This window comes from Nannospalax galili, unplaced genomic scaffold (genome assembly GCF_000622305.1).
Source record: "Nannospalax galili isolate Female #2095 unplaced genomic scaffold, S.galili_v1.0 scaffold2280, whole genome shotgun sequence".
In the NCBI taxonomy this organism is placed as follows: Eukaryota; Metazoa; Chordata; class Mammalia; order Rodentia; family Spalacidae; genus Nannospalax; species Nannospalax galili.
The window spans coordinates 12,503-32,878 of NW_008346434.1; the positions used below are offsets into that span (position 1 = coordinate 12,503).

Below are 20,376 nucleotides of genomic sequence, written 5' to 3' on the forward strand. Positions count from 1 at the left end.
GTTTCTCCAGGAGTCTCAAGCTGGCAAAAGGAAAAGACTGGAGCCCTGGTGCAGGCCAGAGGGGAAGCCTACCTACGAGGAAGAGATGTGGACAGAACATAGCTCTGACAACTTGCCAGATCACCTTGCATGAGAGTCTGAATGAAGGATGGCCACACCTTGACCAGGCTGGCTACCCTCTTGCTCTGTTCTTAAACCAAACTTCACATCAGGACCCTGAAGAGACTTAAGTGGGTCGCAGTACCTACTTATTTCTTCCTCTTCCCAATGGGACCACATTGAATAAATCTCCTTTCTCTGCTTTGCATAATTAGTTATTTCTTCGACTGGCCTATTGAGGAGGGGTGGAGCTCCCAGAGCCCATGCTCTGACTCTTCAACAACCCAAATCACAATATAACCAAAACTAACGTTCTAAATAGCAACTCTGAGTACTTTCCTGACTAGCATCTTAAAGCAAGCCCCAGACTGGTTTAAGTAATCTATGTGCTTCCAGAATATTCTGTCAGAACAGTACTGAGACTAGGAGACAGTGATGTTTACATCTGACCATCCAGGCTCATTTCCCAGTCTTTGGGGCACACGAAGATCCCGGAGAAAACAGAAATACGTTTGTGGGGAACGAGATAAAAACACCAGCCTGGAGGACAACTGGAGGATTTGCCTTATTGGGAAGGTTTTCTTCATCCTGAGGGCTTTGCTTTCTTAGGATGCAAGTCTTCCGGACCACATTTCCTGTTCCAAGGCACCCCCTTGTGGTCACTCCAAACTCTTGCCAGCTTGGGAATCGCGGGCCAGACAATTCGCGCATCCTCTTTGAGCGCTGGGCAGTGCGCATGCGCACCGGCTGCCGCTCGCTTTCCTACAGGACCTGCGCTTGCTTTCCTGCAGGAACGAGTTTTCCTTCTTCCGGCGCGCTGCGGGGTCCGGAAGTGCTTTTGGGGCTTTTGGGGAGCTGCGGGCTTGGCCCTGGCGCCGGGTCTTTCTCCGTCCGCAGCCGAGGCGTGGGCGCTGCGGGCCGGGGCCCCGGGAGCCGGCGATGATGGCGGAGCAGCGGGTGGAGGTGGACGGCAGCATCATGGAAGGGGTGAGTGCGGGGTGAGTGCGGGCGGCGAAGCTGCGGCGGATGGGCCTCCTCCCGTCTCTCATCTCCTCTTTCCGCACCCGGTGCTCTGCAGGGCGGCCAGATCCTCAGGGTGTCCACCGCCCTGAGCTGCCTCCTCGGCCTCCCCCTGCGGGTGCAGAAGATCCGCGCGGGCCGCAGCACGCCTGGCCTCAGGTACCGCTGGAGGGTGGGGAGCGGGGCCGCGGAGTTGGGTGGCGGTGAGACCCGAGATCGGAGCCAGGGCCCTGGAGCTCCGGAGGCCCCGGGCACCATCCGGGGGACAGGCCCTCGGCCTCCTTCCTGCCCCAGGGAGGCGTTGCCTTGCCTGATTGTGCAGTCTTACAAGCCGCAAGCAGCACTTGGAACTAGGCCTGGATTTTCTCTATTTGACCTCAAGTTGCCGTATTTGTCAAAGAGCTCTCGTTTTTCCCCCGGGGTTGGGGGTATAGTTGTTAGCAGAGCGCTTGCTTAGCACGCAAAAAGCTCTGGGTTCCATCCCCAGCATCGCCTAAACGGGGCATGGTGCTACACACCTATAATCCCAGCTCTCAAGAGGTGGAGGAAGGAGGATCAGAAGTTCAAGGTCTTTCTGCTACTTGAGAACTGCGAAGCTAGCCTGATACTTGGAGATCGTGTCTCAAAACCAAACCAAACCTCATGGTACAAGCCAAGGACTCTAAGCTTTGTGAGGGGAGAACACCTCTAAGACCAGAGGAAACCATCTGTAGTGCATTCTGTGCTACGGCACATTTTCTAAACTCAGAATAGGTAAGGACCATGGGATGTACCAGCTTCATTCAGGAAAGTGTGAATGCGACTGGAGCAGAAATATCCGTATGAAGAGGAAGCACTTTGACACTTGGCCATGTTTCTTCTGGGAAACTGGGCTGTCATTGAAATGAGTGTTCTGGTACAAGCACCTTCTGGAAGAGGACTCAGGTTGAAGCGAAGGTGTTCCCTTTCTATATGTTTTCTCTGGGTATTCTGTTTTGTCCACAACCAGTTCTGAAGTTTGTTAGGAGGCAGTTGATATATACGTGACATCAATCCCTTTTGTCAGAGCAATCCAGTATCTCTACCAGTAGTGGAACCTAGTTCGTTAAGTGGTGTTAGGTAGTAACTAGTTTGCTAGGGATACCATAACAAAATACCAGAGACTAGTTGACTGAAACAACAGAACAGTTTTTTTTTTTTTTTCTTTCTGTACAATTTTGGATACAGAAGGCCAAAATCAAATCAGGGTGTTCACAGCGTTGGTTTTCCTAGGCCTTAAGGGGAAAATATGTTGTGGGCCTTTTCTCTAAACTTGGAGATGACTTCCCTCTTCCCTCTTGCTGCTGTTTCACAGGGTGGTCTCTCTGCAGCTTCTGACTGGTGTTGGTGTTCCTTCTAGGTCCTAATCTTTTTTTTTTAAGGCAAGATCTCATGTAGCCTAGGCTGGAAGAGACCCTGACCTTCTGATCCTCCCGCCTCTACCTCTCTAGTGCTAGGTTTAAAGCTGTGTGCCACCATGCCCAGTTTATGTGATTCTGGGATGGACCCCAAGGCTGCTGAGCAAGCATTCTACCAACTGACCTACATCCCTAGCCCCCTAATATTTTTTAAATAAATGCCAGTCGGATTGTATTAGAGCTTGTCCTAAAAGCCTCTGATTAAGTTAACTAAGTCTTTAAAGGGCCTGTCTCCAAAAGCAGTCACATTTTGAGGTTTTATGGGTCATAGTTTCACCTGTGAATTGTTGGGGGGACGTAATTCCATCTCTGTAGGTGCCATGGGTTGGTTATTCAGTAACATTCAAGCAAGATTGGTGGTTCTTAGGTCCTTTTAGTTTTCTTCTTCTGCACACTTGTAACTTGTAACAGTTCATCAGTGTATGTATTTGTTGCCAAAAATTGTTCTTTAAGGGGCCTTTAAAGCAGTCCAAGTGGCTAAAAATCCAAAAGAAGCTGTGACCTTGAAGATGTCCCACTCTGTGGTTAGACATTGCTGTTTTCCTACCACTAGTTTTACAAACGTGTCATGCCATGTGGGGCTATAGGCAGTCTGAACGCACACGTTTTGACGCAGTATTATGACCTGAAGGCCTCAGCATTTATCTGGACTGGAAATGGTTCGAGATTTGTGTGATGGGCAACTGGAGGGAGCAGAAATTGGTTCAACAGAAATAACCTTTACACCAGAGAAGATCAGAGGTGGAATCCATACAGCAGACACCAAGACAGCAGGGTATGTATCCCCGAACATGCCTGTAAACGAGTTCTGAAGTTAGACCTGAATTCAAACGTAGGTTCTTTTGCTTACTAGGGAGTACTACATAACTGCTTTCAGTTCATTTTCCTCACTTTGAAAATACAGGTGCCAGGCCTGGGTATAGTGGTACACACTTTGTAAAAAAAATTTTATTTATTTTATGTGTATGCATGTATTGCCTACATGTAGGTAAGTGCACCCGTGTTGTGAAATGCCCAAGGGGGTCAGAAGAAGTTGTCGGATCCCCTGGGACTGGAGTTATGGATAGTTGTTAGCTGCCATGTGGGTGCTGGGGTTCGAACCCAGGTCTTCTGCAAGAACAACCAGTGTTCTTAACCGCTGAGCCATCTCTGCAGCCCCAGTGGTACACACTTTTAATCCCAGCACTCGGGAGGCAGAGGCAGGCAGATTTCTGTGAGTTCAAGGCCAGTCTGATCTATGTAGTGAGTTCCCCAGGTCTCCCTGGGGTTACAGGGAGACCCTGTCTCAAAAAGACCCCCCCAAATTAACAGAATCCTGCGAGAAAGCTGATCTTGCTTTATTTTGCTCTTGTTCCATTTTATCCCTAGTTGTGATGATAGAACCATGTGTTTTGTTTTTACAGTTCCTTACTCTTCTAAATATTTTGTTTTATTATATGTGTATGAGGGTATTGTCTGCATGCATGTAAGTACCTGTGTCCTACAATGCCTGCAAAAACCTATGGTTTATAAATAAGCAAAACATCTCTAAGTTTTGTTTGTTTGGTTTGCTCTTGGATTCCAATTCTTAGGAATATTATGTACCGTCACTTATATTGTCTTCCCAGTGCCGTGCATGTAACCCAGCCAGTATGTAATTTAGGGAATTGATGAAGCTAGTCATCAGTAAGAGAATCTCTCTCTCTCTCTCTCTCTCTCTCTCTCTCTGATTGTTTGTCATTTCTTTCTTTTTTAAAAAGAGGCCTATTGAATCTAATCTATGTTTCCCAAATGCTCTTGGGTGTAGGTCTGTCAGTAGAGTCTAGTCAACCTAGCAGGCATGTTGTTTGATACCTGAATGGTGTCTTGTACCTGGTAATAACCCGGATATAAACAAGCAGTTGAATATTTCTAGATTTTGACTTTTTTGAATGCATTTTCATAAACTGCTGCTTTAAAAAATCATTTTAGAAAAATATTTGAAGAATTTATTTTAAATTTATTTTTATGTTTTTAATTATTTATAGTATTGCCAGAACTTAATCAGGGTAACCCAGCTAATGTGTTTAGTTTTGAATTCAAACCCAATCAAAAGTATGCTTTTTTATTTTTAATTTAATTAAAAAAAAAATTAGTGGTCCTAGGCGTCCAAACAAGGTCTTACAAATGCTAGGTGCAAGTATTTACCATTGAGCTATACGTTAGTCCAGTTTTGCTTATCTATTAAAACTAGTTCTTTCTACTTTGAAACACTTTTTTTAAAATTATTTTATTTTACGTGTATGAGTTTTGCCTGCATGTATGTCATGTAATGTCTACAGAGACCACAAGAGGGCATCAGATCCCCTGGAACTGGAGTTAAGGACAGTTAGCCACCATGTGGGTGCTTGTGAACTGAACGCAGGTCCTCTGGAAGAGCAGCCAGTGCTCTTCATTGCTGAGCCACCTCTCTAGCCCCTGAAATACTTGATGATTCAGGATTTTACTCTTCAGACACTGAAGTGGCTTTTGAACTTCTGAGTTTTCTGTAGCAGTGTTATACTGTAACTAACGCAGCCTTTATGGGACTGAAAGACAGTACAGTTAAGTGTGTTCTGCCTTCTCCTTAGGAGTGTGTGCCTCTTGATGCAGGTTTCAATGCCCTGTGTTCTCTTTGCTGCTTCTCCATCGGAACTTCGTTTGAAAGGAGGAACGAACGCTGAAATGGCACCGCAGATTGATTACACCATGATGGTAAGGGCTGACCTACATTCTGAATCTCTGCTCTCTGTTTAAGCATGTCCGTACTTTTCTCATGTAGTTACAGCTCACACATATGTTTTAGTTCTGTTGCAGGACAGGGAAGGGAATTATGTTTACTTTAGGTTTTGTGTTCTACTTTAAGACACTGCTCATACTATCTTTTCATTATTTTTATCTTATGTTTATAAGTGTATTGCCTGCGTGTGTGTAAGTGGACCTGTGTCATGCAGTGCTCATGGAGGTCAGAAGAGGGCATGGGATCCACTGGAACTGGAGTTACAGACAGCTGTTAGTCATGTGGGTGCTGTGAATTGAACCTCGGTCCTCTGTAAGAGCAGTCAGTGCTTTCTTTTAACCTCTGAGCCCTCACTCCAGCCCCTCCCCTTTTTAAACAATCATTTTTACTTTATGTGTATGAGTGTTATGTCTGCATGTGTATAAGTGCACCTGAGTCATGTGGTGCCTGCGGAGGTCAGAAGAGGGCATTGGATCCTGTGGAACTGAAGTTACGGACGGTTGTTAGCTGCCATGTGGGTGCTGGGATTTGAACCTGGGTCTTCTACAAGACAGCCAGTGCTCTTAACTGCTGAGCCATCTCTCCAGCCCCATCTATCTTAAGTAGAAATTTTTTATCTGAATTTTTTTGTCTCTTTTGAGTCAGGGTCTCCCTATAGTCCCATCTGCCCTGAAACTCATTAGGTAGACAGGCTGGCCTCGAACTCACAGAAATCCGCCTGCCTCTGCCTCCAAAGTACTGGGATTAAAGGCATGCACCACCAAGCCCAGCTTTATCTGAGTTTTTTAAAAACCTAAAATATTATCAGATGAATTTTATCAGCGATTATATCAGTCAGCAGTTTTAGTGCTGGCATGCTGTATACAAGTAGAAAAGAGGAACAGGTTGAGCATCCCTAATCTAAAAAAGCTGAAATACAAGATATTCCAAAATTTGGGCCAGTGAGATGGCTTAGCAGGGAAAACCACTTACTATATAAGCCTGATGAGAACCTGTAACAGGAGAGAACTGACTCCTGAAAGTTGTCCTTTGACCTCCACATGAATGCCGAGGAATAAATACCCACGTTCATCTCCCCTCACAAATAATACAATTTTTTTTTTTTTTTTTTTTGGTCTTTTTGAGACAGGGTCTCCTTGTAGCCCTAGCTGGCCTGGAACTCACTATGTAGAGTAGGCTGGCCTTGAACTCACAGAGATCCTCCTTGCCTCTGCCTCCCAAGTGCTAGGACTGAAGGCATGTGCTACCATACCCAGCAAATAATACAGTTTTTAAAAAATGTTCCAAAATTCCAAACTGAACACCACCATGATGCCATAAGTGGAAAATTCCCCACCTGACTTCATGTGATGGCCTGAGATCACAACACAGAGGCACTGAAAATACAGTGTAAGATGACCTTCAGGCTGTGTGTCTATGAATCCTAAGTGAGTTTCATGTTTGCACTTGGGTTCCATCATGTATATGCAAATACTATAAAATCAGAAAAAGAAGCTCAAGGCATTTCTGATTCTGATCATTTAGGTAAAACATGTTTAAACTCTATTAGCCTTTATTCTCCCTTCCAGCTTTATTGTGGCATAAGCCCCTTTAAGTATAGTTTTATAATTTAGGGACATAAGCTCCTTTAGGTGTAGTTTTATAATTTAGGGACATAAGCCCCTTTAAGTGTAGTTTTATAATTTAGGGACATAAGCCCCTTTAAGTGTAGTTTTATAATTTGGGGACATAAGCTCCTTTAAGTGTAGTTTTATATTTGGGGACAAATGTGAACCACCTTCCACAATCAAGATGCAGAATAGTTTCATTACTCTAAAAAAATCACACATCCTTCCTAGCCAGTCCTGTTCTCCAAACTGTGGCAATCACTTTGCTGTTAAAGTTTTGCCCTTTTTCACAGTGTCATATAAAGGAATAATATATGTAGCCTGAAAGTATGACCTTTTCTCTTTTTTTTTTTTAAGATGTGTCCTCATGTTCCAGGCTGGCCTTAAACTCAATATGTAGCTAAGGTTGACCTTGAACTCTGATCCTTCTGCCTCTACCTCCTGAGTGCTAGGATTAGTGTAGAACGTCACACCCAGTTTATGTAGTGCACACCCAAGTTGTGCAGTGCAAACCTAGGGCGTTGTGCATGCTAAGGAAGCACTCTACAAGCTGGACTATATCCCAAAGCCCTGGGGCTTTTTTACTTACCATAGTAAGTTTGAGATTCATCATCTTACTTGCATCAGCAATTAAAAGCTAAGTAGTTTTACTCTGTGAACAAACCAGTTTGTTTATCATCAGTCAGTTGAAGGTTATTTGAGTTGCTTCCATCTTTAGCAATTAACAACATATTCACTACTAATATTTATCATGTAAAAACTGCAAAAGTATTTTATCAGCCATCGTCTTAGGCTTTTCTTGTTATCCCATAAAAGTTCTGTCTCTTCTGCATCCTACCCAGCACTAGATGACCTTTATATTTTTTTCTGCACTGTTGGGTTTTTTTTTTTTTTTTAAGTATTTGGGAACGGAACCCAGGTCTTTCTACACACTAGATAATTGTTCTGTCCACTAGTCCTGCCTTTTTTACCACCAAAATCTCTAAAGTAGGTCTCATCAGGTTTTTAGACTTCAGCCTTAAATACCACGTTCCTCTGGAACATAGGCAATCTTTTTTTGCAGGTGGTGGGGGGTCTTTTTGAGACAGGGTCTCCCTGTTGCCCCAGCTGGCCTGGAACTCACAGAGATCTGCCTGCCTCTACCTCCCGAGTGCTGGGATTAAAGGCGTGTGCCACCATGCTCAGCCTAATGGAAAGTATCATCTCTTTAAAGTGATTAATGTGTAATGAAAGTTAGTTTCTCTTACCTAGTAATTCACTTCAAGGAAACTTCTGTAAATTATAACAAAAGACAAATGTTTAATATACTTGAACAGAGCAGTGTATAAACTGTAATTATCGTATAGTACACATGACATTGTCACGATTCCTTGGAGAATGGTTAGGTAAATTATGTTGATGTTATATAGTCATTCAAGTATTGTTTAGGAAGAATTTATGGTGCCAGGAAAATGCTTGTGTTTGTAATATGAAATGGGAAATAACAAGAGTAAAGCATTGTGCATGCAGTGAGATTTTGTTGTATAATGCGTAATGTAATGCTTTTGATGAACGCACTCGTATCTTACAGGGTACGGTGTGTTGAGAAGGTTAGGAGGTGTTGGCTTGTAAAGGAGAGTAATGACTGAGATGATGCATGTTCTGATTTGATTTCATTGGACATGCACAGCCCTCACCAACTAAATGTGAAACTTTACTTTTAGCTATACAGCAGTCTTCATTTGATCAGTAAGAACTTGTGTAAATATTTTATGTTCTATTTATCTGTAGCAGCTAAGTTACTGCAGAACATTTTTCATTTAAAAATTGTACTTCTTGAATCCATGAATATCGGTGCCTGAAGTAACAGCTGTCTTTTTCAGGTCTTCAAGCCAATTGTTGAAAAATTTGGTCTCAAATTTAATTGTGACATTAAGATGAGGTAAGTTACTCAGTTCTTAGCATCTCTGTCCCTCTTCTGTTGGCATTGCTGGGGATCCAACTCAGGGTCTTGGGCGTGTCAGGCCAGTCCCCGAGCCAACTCCCAGCTCTTAAGCATTTTGATCTCTTATTCTAAAAATAGTGGAAAAGTTAGACTGTAGAGAACTGGTACGCTCATACACTTAATGCATTATGTTTAATGTTACATTTCTTTTAAAAGATTATTTTTTAACTTTTAGTTTTTGTTCAATGTATTCTAAGCTCATCATGTGTACAGTGCCTGCAAAGGTCAGAAGAGGGTGTTGGATCCCCTGGAATTGGAGTTATAAAGGTTTGCTACAAGTAGCTGCTGGGAACAGAACTCGGGTCGTCTGGAAGAGCAGCCAATGCTCTTAATTGCAGGCCTATCTCTCTAGGCCTTAATGTTAAATTTCTTACAGAAAATAATTGTACTTTGTGGCTTTAAAACCAATCAGCAGTAAGGGTACAGGTTTTTACCAGCTACCTGGGGGATTCATTTGTTTCTTGGCAGAAATATTTTCAAGGGAATTTCTACACAGGCAATACCTTCAGTCTGGTGTCACCCATGCCTCTGGGTGGGTTAAGTGATCACTGTGTGCAGACAGCTGGACTAGGTCATAAATGAAATTTTCTCCCACAGTGCAGTAGGAACCGTTTTCCTAAGAAACACCAGGCATTCAGGGATGTCTCTTTAAGGCTTCCCTTGTGGGACTAGAGAAATGATGGCTCAGTGGTTAAGAGCACTGGTTGTTCTTCCAGAGTTTGATTCCCAACTCCCCGGTCAGGCTCACAACTGCCTGTAACACCACCTTGAGGTCCATCTCCCTATCCTGGCCTTCACAGACCCCTCATGTACATGCGAATACACATACATACGTAAATAAAAATAATAAAATCTTTTTTAAAAAGGTTTGGAGAATTCTTGAGGATGGGAGTACTGTAATTCTAAGTATCTGCAATAGAATTAATATAATGGAGTTAAAATTTTATTAATGTTCACCTACTTACATATTCATCGGGTATTTATTTAAGCACCTGACATGTACCAGACATTGTTTTATTTCTGGAAATCAGCAGAAACAAATAGAGCCAACATTGGAGCTTATGGTCTCAAACAGTACTTTGAATATTCTGTTTTACACTGTCTGAAATGGTACCACTAGCCCTGTAACTGCTGAGCACTTGAAATATGGCGAATATAACTAGGAAGCTCATTTCTGAATTGCATATTGCTATTACTTTTACTTTTTTTTTTTTTGGTACTATGGGTTGAATGCAGGGCTTTTCATGCTAAGCATTCATTCTACCACTGAGCCATACCTCCAGCTGTAAGTTTTACTGGTCACATGTATTTTTTTTTTTTTTTTTTTTTTTTTTTTTTTTTTTAAAAAAAAAGCCCCAGCTGTCCCAGAACTCACTATGTAGACCAGGCTGGCGTCGAACTCACTAAGATCTGCCTGCCTCTTCCTCCCGAGTGCTGGGATTAAAAGGTGTGCGCCACCATGCCCAGCTTGTTTTTTTGTTGTGGTTTTTTATTTTTTTTATTTTTTTACTTATTTATTATTTATTTATTTAAATTTTTATTTTTTTTTATTTTATGTGTATGTGTGTATTGCCTGCATGTAGGTAAGTGCACCCGTGTCGTGCAATGCCTTTGGAGGTCTGAAGAGGCTGTCAGATCCCCTGGGACTGGAGTTATGGATAGTTGTTAGCTGCCATGTGGGTGCTGGGATTTGAACCCAAGTCTTCTGCAAGAACAACCAGTGTTCTTAACTGCTGAGCCATCTCTTCAGCCCCTGGTCACATGTATTTTAAGGCCACCATTATTGGACTGCTCAGACCTAAAATACTACTATTTAGGCCTTTCCATGAATTACGTATTTGGATATCATTCCTATTATAGTAACATAATATTAAGCTTTATTTCTTCATGCAGTCATTTCAGGTACTAGGTATTTCTTCTCCTTTTCATAGGGGCTATTACCCAAAAGGGGGTGGTGACGTGATCGTCCGAATATCACCAGTTAAACGGTTGGACCCAATAAATTTGACTGATCGTGGCTCTGTGACTAAGATATATGGAAGAGCTTTTGTTGCTGGTGTTCTACCACTGAAGGTAAGTTGTTTAGATGTTTGTGTACAGTTTGTGCTCTTTATTGCTGAGCCAACTCTCTAGCCCTTAAATCTTGAAAATTTCAAGAGGACTTTTTTTTTTTTCCTTTCAAGATAGTCTCATGTTCTAGCCCAAGAGAAAAATTTGTTTTTATTTTTCTGAGACAAGGTGTCCTGTAGCCCAGGCTGGACTCAAACTCATGATAATAGTCAATGCTGACCTTGAACTTCAGATCCTTCTGCTTCTACTTCCTGAGTGCTAGGCTTAGAGGTGTTGAGTACCATCCCTGGTTTGTGTGGTGGTGTTATATCCTAAGATTTATGCTTGCCACTAACTGATCTACATCCTCAGCCCGAGAACTTAATTTTTAACCCATCTTTTCATTAAAAGTTTTCCCATGTGCTTTCTCTACGCTTGTTTTAAAATAATGTGTGTAAAAGTTAACTATGTAATTTTGAAGACTTGAAAGCAGTTGTGCAAATAATCAGTAGTTTGTTTCTCCTTTTCTTTGCCAAAACAGGTAGCCAAAGATATGGCGGCCGCAGCTGTGAGATGCATCAGAAAGGAGGTCAGGGATCTGTATGTCAATATCCAGCCTGTTCAGGAATCCAGAGACCAAGCATTTGGCAACGGAAGTGGAATAATGTGAGGGCGCTGACGTTTTTAGACATTAGCAGAGACCCCTGAAGTAACTTAGAGAGGTGAAGGGGTTTTCCCGGTTTAAGTTTTAAAACAGGTTTTTTTTTGTTTTGTTTTAAGTTTTAAAACAGGTTTTTTTTGTTTTTTGTTTTGTCTTTTTTTTTTTTTTTTTGAGATGGCGTCTCCTTGTAGCCCCAGCTATCCTAGAAGTCACTATGTAGACCAGGGTGGCCACGAACTCACAGAGATCCGCCTGCCTCTGCCTCCAGAGTGCTGGGATTAAAGGCGTGTGCCACCACACCTGGCTTTAAGACATATTTGTAAGGACAGTCCTTCCTAAGACCATGGTGTGGTGAATTAATGGGACTGGACTTGGTGTCACAATTTCTTTTCTCTTCTTTTTTTTTGGTCTTTTTGAGACAGGGTTCTCCAGCTGGCCTGGAATTCACCATGTAGACCAGGCTGGCCTCGAACTCACAGAGATCCATCTGCCTCTGCTTCCTGAATGCTGGGATTAAAGGCATGCGCCACCATGTCCAGCCTGTTTATTTATTTAAAAAAAATACTTATGTGTATATGTATGTGTCTGAATGTGGTTTTGTGCACATTTAGTGCAATGCCCACAGAGGCCAGAAAAGGGTGTTGGAGCCCTAGCAGCTGGAGTTACAGATGGTTGTGAGCCACTCATCATGGGTGCTGGTGAACTTGAGTTTTCTGGAGGAGCAATATGCATTTTTAACCTCGGAGCCATCTCTTTAGCCAGCCTCCTTAGTTTGTTGAGTAGAATCTCACTTTGTAACCCAGGCTGGCCTCAACGTCACAGCAATCCTTGTATAGCCGGGTGTGGTGGCACATGCCTTTAATCCCAGCATTTGGGAGGCAGAGGCAGGAGGATCTCCGTGAGTTTGAGGCCAGCCTGGTCTACATAGTGAGTTCCAGGCCAGCTGGGGCTACAGGAGACCCTGTCTCAAAAAAAACTGGAAAAAAAATGCCTCACAGCAGTCCTTGTGTCTCAGTCTCCCAAGTGCTGGAATCAGAGCCACCACACTATCATTTATAGAAGGGATTTCAGTGTCCTTGTCCTGGGATGAATTCTCCAAGTACTATGCTGGGCTTAAATGTTTAAGCAACTAGATGTTAAGCTTCGAAATTAACAAATATCCCCAGATATTTAAAATATCTTAAATGTGAAATTATTTTACAAATACTAAGTATGGTAAAGGTATCTTTTAAAAAGAATGTTGCTATTATGTTAATCCAAGTATCAGTTGCTTTTTGTTACAAAAATTCAATTTAATTGATATTTTTGAAGTATAGGAGTGCTGTATTTTGAAGATACTTAAATTTCAAACCTTTTTATTCTGAGAGTCAAAAGGTTTAAAGTAAATGCTTGCCTTACTGTAATACTATATAAAACCCATGGAACAAAGCTCAAAAGTCCCTGCATGAAGACTTTTTTGGGGGGTATTTTTGAGCTGGGGGTCTCCCTGTAGCCCCAGTTGACCTTGACCTGGAAATTGCTATGTAGGGAGGCTGGCCTCTAACTCACAGAGATCTGCCTCCCTCTGCCTCTGCCTCCCAAGTACTGGGAGTAAAGGCATGTGCTACCATGCCCAGGTCAAAGACCTTTTTATTTAAGATGATCATAGAGTACTTTGTGACATCGGGTGCCCATGAAAAGGTGCCACGTACTGTGAATGACAGGCTAGCCCCTGTCGAGGGAGTGTGGTGGCATTCTTTACATGTGAGTAGATGAGAATCTGCTGTTACTTCTCCCAAACACCAGGGAATTCCAACGTCCTGATGAGGGCTGATGGGGAATGTGAATGACTTTTCTCATCCTGTGTACTGACCAGATTTAATGCTGCCTATTTAACAGTAACTGTTCTCCGGTGCTGTGTTTGCATGAAACTTTACAGTATTTACAGTGAGATACTAATACTTTGTTTTTTCCTGGTGTAGCATTGTTGCTGAGACATCTACGGGCTGTTTGTTTGCTGGCTCATCACTCGGCAAACGAGGTATACATGGATATTGGTAATGTTCCCAATATTGTAAACATCTTCATCAAAGAGAGCCAGGGAGGGAGAGGGAGAGGAGGAGGGAGAATCTTTATAGTATCTATCCCAAACCATTCTGTTTGGTCATGGAAATACTTGACTAACTGAGGTTATAAAAATAGTAAATTTATTATAATGATTGACATGAGGAAAAATAAAATTTTGAAATATCTGCTTTCCTGGGAAATTTGATCAAGGATTATGTGTGTACTTACGTATGTGTGTGTATATATGTATGTATTGATCATATGTGAACAGGTAAATGTGAAATATAAAATAGGAGCAGAATTTTCCTCATTTTATTGAAGACATTTTTATGTGGAGATTTCCTCAGGGTGATCATTTGGCTTCTCACTCCCTCTGATAGACTTGCTTTCCATCCAGCTTTGTGCCACAGTTTTAGGTTGTGTGGGAAGCGGAAGTGGAAGAGCAAGGGGCAGGTATTTTGCTTATTCAGATGGGCTAATACCTATTCAGATCTTTTTGTTTGTTTGGGATTTTTTGTTGTTGTTGTTGCTGTTGCTTTAAATAGTGGCTTACTCTGGAGCCTAGGGCTGACCTCAAACTCACAAGGCTCCTTCCCTGGCTTCCTTTAAATACTGGGGTTCAGATGTGCAAAAGACTAAAACTTTAAAAATAGCTTATTTGAGACCATTAACCTTTTTTAGATGATACTGACTTTTGAAACAAATCTTTTAAATCTAGTCAGGCATGGTGGTACGTGCCTTTAGTCCCAGCACTTTGGAGGCAGAGGCAGGAGGATCTCTGTGGGTTTGAGGCCAGTCTGTTCTACATAGTGAGTTCCAGGCCGGCTGGGGGGAGATCCTGTCTCAAAAACACCCCCCCCCCAAAAAAAGATAGAGAAAAGAGAGAAATCCTTTAAATCTGACTAAATTGCCTGTGACCAGTTCTAACTTGTATAAATCCCAAATTTTAGATTTTGAAACAGATGCATAGGATTGGGTCAAAACTTTGTTGTAAAGTGGCTTTATAATTAATTTGCTTCTTGTCTCCCTCCCCCCACCTTTTCTTTTGAGTGCTGGGGCCCCTCATGGCTGTGAGCCATATCCCCAGCCCAGAATTAGTGTTTAAAAAAAATACTTAATTGAATTTATTTATTTTGGGGTGTGTGGGATGTGTGTGTGTGTGTGTGTGTGTGTGTGTGTGTGTGTGTGTGTGTGTATATATGACAGTGCATATGGAGGTTAGAGGACAACATGCAGGTATTTAGCTTTTTTCTCTCCACCATGTGGGTCCCAGGGTTGAACTCAGGTTGTCAGGCTTGGCAGCAGGTGTCTGGTAGTTATCTACTGATCCATCTTGGTACACCATAATTAGTACTTTTTTTTAAACATGTGTATTGCCTGCATGTACGCAGGTGCACCCGTGTCATGCAGTGCCCAAGGAAGTCAGAAAAGGGCATCAGATCCCTTGGAACTGCAGTTACAGATGGTTGTTAACTGCAAATATGGGTGCTGGGAATTGAACCCGGGTCCTCTGCAGTAGCCATCTTTCCAGCCCCATAATTAGTACTTTTTTTTGGTCTTTTTGAGGCAGAGTCTCCCTGTAGCCCTAGCTGGCCTGGAACTTTCTATGTAGACCAGACTGGCCTTGAACTCACAGAGATCTGCCTGCCTCTGCCTCCCAAGTACTGGGACTAAAGGCATATGCCTGGCTAATTAGTACTTTTTTTTTTTTTGGTCTTTTTTGAGACAGGGTCTCCCTATAGCTCTAGCTGTCCTGGAACTCCCTGTGTAGACCAGGCTGGCCTTGAACTCAGAGATCTGCCTGCCTCTGCCTCCCGAGTGCTGGGATTAAAGGCGTGCGCCACCACGCCCGGCTATTAGTACTTTTTAAACAAGCAAAAAACCAATTTTTCCCCCAGTAGTGCATTGAAACGTAGAAGGTATGGCATTTATCAAGCTTCAGGTTAAACAATGTAAGATCTTATCCTAAAACATACATTGGTTGAGTTCAGAAGCCTAATAAATGTTGTACCAGCACTAATTGGAATGTATCAGCTAAACTTCTTTGTTGTTTAAGGCCTAGGTTTGGCCTTGGCTTCCTGAGTGCTGGGATTCCAAAGGTGTGCCACCCCATCCGGTTCAGTTAAGCTTATTTCCTTGCGGTGATTTCAGTTTCTGTTTGTTTTCTTTAATATCCTGCTTCTTAGGTGTGAATGCAGACAAGGTCGGAATTGAAGCTGCTGAAATGTTACTAGTGAATCTTAGACATGGTGGCACTGTGGACGAGTATCTACAAGACCAGGTAGAGACACTTCCTAAACTAAAACCTTCCTGCCTACTAGATTTCAGCGTCTGGTAACAAGATTGGATGCAGATTGCTTCAGTTGTGACCCGTGAACTGAACCTGCGTCCTCTACAAGAGCCAGTGCTCTTAACCATTGAGCCATCTCTCCAACCCAGAAACATTAATTTTTTGAGACAGTGTCTCCCTGTACCCCAGCTGTCCTGGAACTTGCTATGTAGACCAGGCTGGCCTCGAACTCACAAAGATCCGCCTGCCTCTGCCTCCCAAGTGCTGGGACTAAACGCGTGCGCCACCATGCCCAGCAGAAATCTTTTTGTTTTTAAGCTATTTTGATTTCTAGGAGCCTTTTTTTTTTTTTTTTTTAATGGACAGCCATAGAATTTTAAGTTCTAAATATTAACACATTTGTGAGATTTTTCTTCTTTGTTCTTTTTTAATAGCTGATCATTTTCATGGCATTAGCCAATGGCGTTTCCAGAATAAAGACAGGACCGGTCACACTCCACACACAGACTGCTATACACTTTGCTGAACACCTAGCAAAGGTGAGCCTTCAGTTGGAAATACTAACTGGCTTATAAATATTTGGGTTAATAAGCAGGAATCTTAGTCCTCACCACAGTTGATACTGCGCACGGTGCCTCTCACATGGTGGGCCCTCAGCTGCCACAGCTGCATAGCTTTTGAATCTCATTCTGCATGACCATTGCAGGTGACTGCTGGCCTCTTTTTACCTGTGAGTAAAATGAGCCAGAGCTTAGACTGGTGGGGACTGGGTAGTTTCTTGGTGGCAGAACTGGGTTTTGAGCACCAGGACATTGCTGAAAACTACATTACACTGCAGTGACTACATTACACTGCAATGTTGCAGTTAGTAAGAGGCATTCTGATTATAATATTGTGAATGCATATTTACACCTTTTCCTTCAGGACTGTTTTTTAAAAGGATTAATGTGTATTCCATCATGAAACTAATACTAATTTTGTTATAGAAAATCTTAGAAATGTTCTTTCGTCTGGTTAGTAAAACCACTTGATGTCTTCTTCCTCTCCTAAATGATTTCTCACCATTTCTTCCTATTAACACATACTGCTTCATTTCTTACCCTTTTCAGTAACATGTACTCCATTTTTATTTTAGTATATTCTTTTGGGGGATGGGAGGCTTGATTTTAGTTTAGTTTCCTTTGGGACAAGGTCTCATTCTGTAGCCCAGGCTGGTCTGAATGCCTAGGTAGACCAGGCTGGCCTGAAACTCATGGTGATCCTCTTGCCTCAGCCTCTTGAGTGTTGGGATTACAGTGCTAGCTGGAATAGTCTTTATAATATGAGTCTGTTAAATTTATGACTCAAATTTTTATGAAGTTGCTGACTGTCTGGAAATTATAAAAGTAGTTCACACCAGGCATGTAATCTGGTCTGTAATCCCAGCACTTGGGAGACAGAGGCCAATTTTGTCTACATCACAAGTTCTAGGACATTATGGACTATAAAGTGAGGTCCTGTCTCAATACAACAAAAAAGAGTACATCAAGAGCTATAGCACAAACCCTAAAGAATATTCCTAACCAGCCAGGCATGGTGGTGCATGCTTATAATCCCAACACTTGGGAGGTAGAGGCTGGAGGATTAGGAGTTCAGGGCCATCCAGTGCTATATAGCAAGACCCTGTCTTAAGAAAAGCTTCCTCTCGGGGCTGGAGAGATGGCTCAGCAGTTAAGAATACTGGTTGTTCTTGCAGAAGACCCAACTTCAAATCCCAGCACCCACATGGCAGCTAACAACTGTCCGTAACTCCAGTCCCAGGGGATCCGACAGCCTCTTCAGACCTCCGCGGGCATTGCATGACATGGGTGCACTTAACTTACATGCAGGCAATACACACATACACATAAAATAAAAATAATAGATAAAATTAAAAAAAAACAAAACAAAAACGCTTCCTCTCTCCATACCCTCCAAAAGTAATTCATTAGCCAAAGAAAGAAATTAAGCATCACAGATGTTTGTGAGCACAGAGCTACTGTCTTCTTGTTTTTATGATTCTTCACAACTTACACTTTTTTGTTATGAGGAATAGGTAAGTTTAAATTGTAGAAAAAGGTTGGTGAGAATTGAAGGCAAATTAATTCTGAAAAGAGTGAGTTAACTACTTAAAAATATCACTGATTCCTTTTTTGTGGTTGACTGTTTTGTTTTGTTTTGTTTTCTAGTGCTGGGGATCCAGCCTGTGCTGGTTAGCTTTAGTGTCAACTTGACACACCTGGGTTGAGGGAGCCTCAGTTGGGGAATTGCCTCTTTTGGACTGGCCTGTGGCCATGTCTGTGGGGCATCTTCTTGATGAGTGATGTGGGAGGACCCAGCCCACTGTGGGTGGTGCCACCCCTGGGCAGGTGGGCCTGTGTTGCATAAGAAAGCAGGCTGAGCAGGGGCCAGGAGAGCAAGCCTGTAAGCAGCATTCCTCCATGGCCTGTGCTCCAGTTCCTGCTTCCAGGTTCCTGCCCTGGGTTCCTACCTTGGGCTCCCTGATGAACTGCGACCTGGGAGATGTAAGCTGAATAAACCCTTTCCTCCCCAGGTTGGTATTGGTCAGAGTGTTTTGTTACAGCAATGGAGAAACAAACTAGGACACTTCCCAATGCCTTGTGCATGCTGGGCAAGTGCTTTTCTGAAAGCTTCATCCCAGTTTATTTTTCATTCTACTTATGCTGTATTTATAGTGATAACTTGCCTGTCTTGTAGATTGATGTCCTTGGTAGTTGGTTCCAAGCTTTATGAAAATTGTCTTCAGTTTTTACAGTACTTTGTATATTATAGACACATATTACTTAAAGGAAGTACTTATTAGGTAGTTCTTTATCTGGGGAATTTGTGCGGTCTTGTTTCTTATTCAGCTCTGTGTGTGTGCGTGTGTGTGTGTGAGAGAGAGAGAGAGACAGAGAGACAGAGAGAGAGAATGAGATTGAGAGATTGTTCTTGAACAAGATCACTAGGTGGCCTAGACTGACCTTAAGATTCTCCTACTTCAGCTTCTTGTGTGCTGGAACCTAACTTTGTTGTGTCTTAACTGGGTAACTTGGAGCAAGTGTCTATGTTTCTGTGCTTCAGTGGAAATAGCAAATACCCCATCTGTAAAGTCAGAGACTTTAACTAGTTATCTTTTTTTTTAAAACAGGGCCTCCCTGTAGCCCCAGCTGCACTGGAACTTGCTATGTAGACCAGGCTGGCTTCCATCTCACAGAGATTGCTTTCCTCTGTCTTCTGAGTGCTGGGATCAAAAGCACGTGCCACCACAACTGGCATTTATTTTAGGATTCTCACGGAGGTTTAAACATAAACTTGAAATGATTTTGTCACTTGTGTTTCAAGGAGACGTAGACATACAAACCACATACAACCACAGGGCATTTGGTTCCCTGGCTCAGTATTTGTTTACTCCACAGTGATTCAGCTATGTTGTCATACCCTGAAAATTAAAAGAATCTGAACGTGCTGTTCAGTAAGGCCAGTGAGTAATGGTTTTCAATTGTGTTTCAAAGACTTAAAATTTAAGGCAGGCTTGAAATCCCTTTGTTAGAAACTCAGCCTATTCAGTTGTTCTGACTTTAATTCAATTTTGTTAACATGAACTACATTTGCCTTAAAAATGATGTTTCCAGAGTCCGATGACAGAAGTCAAATATTTCAGAGGCAAGAAAAATTTTGAGTTTAATTAATTTTGGTCTTGATATTTACTTCAGATCCACATTTTAGCAAAACAAAAGGGAAGAGGAAGGGTGCACTCTAGCCAGCAGTTGATGTTTCAGAATCCTTTCTTGCCTTAGCTGCATACCTACTGGTTCTGATTCAGTGGATGTAGAGTGGAGCCCCAGGGAACAAGAATCATGGTCCTAGGACAGAATATGCTGTCTCTGGATTATTGAATTCCTTCAAGAGTGATTTGATTTTTATGTGTGGTACCGTCTTCAACAAATGGGTTTGACATGAATTCTCTCTATTTAAACTGGAGTTTCCACACCTTCCCTCTGAGCCCTTTCTGTATCCTTACATACTAATACTCTTCTGTTTCAGGCTAAATTTACTGTGAAGAAATCAGAAGATGAAGAAGACGCGTCCAAAGACACTTACATCATTGAGTGTGAAGGAATTGGGATGGCAAACCCACATCTGTAGGGTGTCTACTTTCAGCGGTGCCTCATTGTTGTACTGTGCTAACTCATCTCACACACCATGGTGAATAGAGAGTAACGTATTAAAGCACTTGGCTAAATTCGGAGATGAGGTGTGCTACTCTAGATTTGCCGAGAATGCTTCATTGGCTAACTTCACCTTCAGTAGCTCCCGAGATATGGACAGTGAAATATAAAACCTGATGGATGTGTGGTACTTGATTTCAAAATTAAAAGTATTGAAATAAAATGTTTTTTTTATTATTTATATATTTTTTAGAAGA

At 42.3% G+C, this 20,376-nt stretch overlaps 1 protein-coding gene across 1 annotated transcript; it reads left to right on the forward strand.

Moving 5' to 3' along the window:
• Positions 1-825: 825 nt before the first annotated feature.
• Rtca (RNA 3'-terminal phosphate cyclase) lies at positions 826-20,346 on the forward strand. The gene is made up of 11 exons (XM_008842806.3): positions 826-1,086; positions 1,178-1,278; positions 3,187-3,330; positions 5,144-5,267; positions 8,762-8,820; positions 10,815-10,956; positions 11,474-11,598; positions 13,555-13,613; positions 15,826-15,920; positions 16,364-16,468; positions 19,995-20,346. The coding sequence occupies exons 1-11, from the start codon at positions 1,039-1,041 to the stop codon at positions 20,094-20,096; spliced, it is 1,104 nt and encodes a 367-aa protein (XP_008841028.1). The 5' UTR covers positions 826-1,038; the 3' UTR covers positions 20,097-20,346.
• Positions 20,347-20,376: the final 30 nt, after the last annotated feature.

Bases quoted from the DNA above. Each gene is read 5' to 3' on its own strand.
- Rtca (XM_008842806.3), top strand. From the start codon at position 1,039: ATGATGGCGGAGCAGCGGGTGGAGGTGGACGGCAGCATCATGGAAGGG. The intron at 10,957-11,473 runs GTAAGTTGTTTA...TTGCCAAAACAG, and splicing joins CTGGTGTTCTACCACTGAAG to GTAGCCAAAGATATGGCGGC. The intron at 16,469-19,994 runs GTGAGCCTTCAG...CTTCTGTTTCAG, and splicing joins TTGCTGAACACCTAGCAAAG to GCTAAATTTACTGTGAAGAA.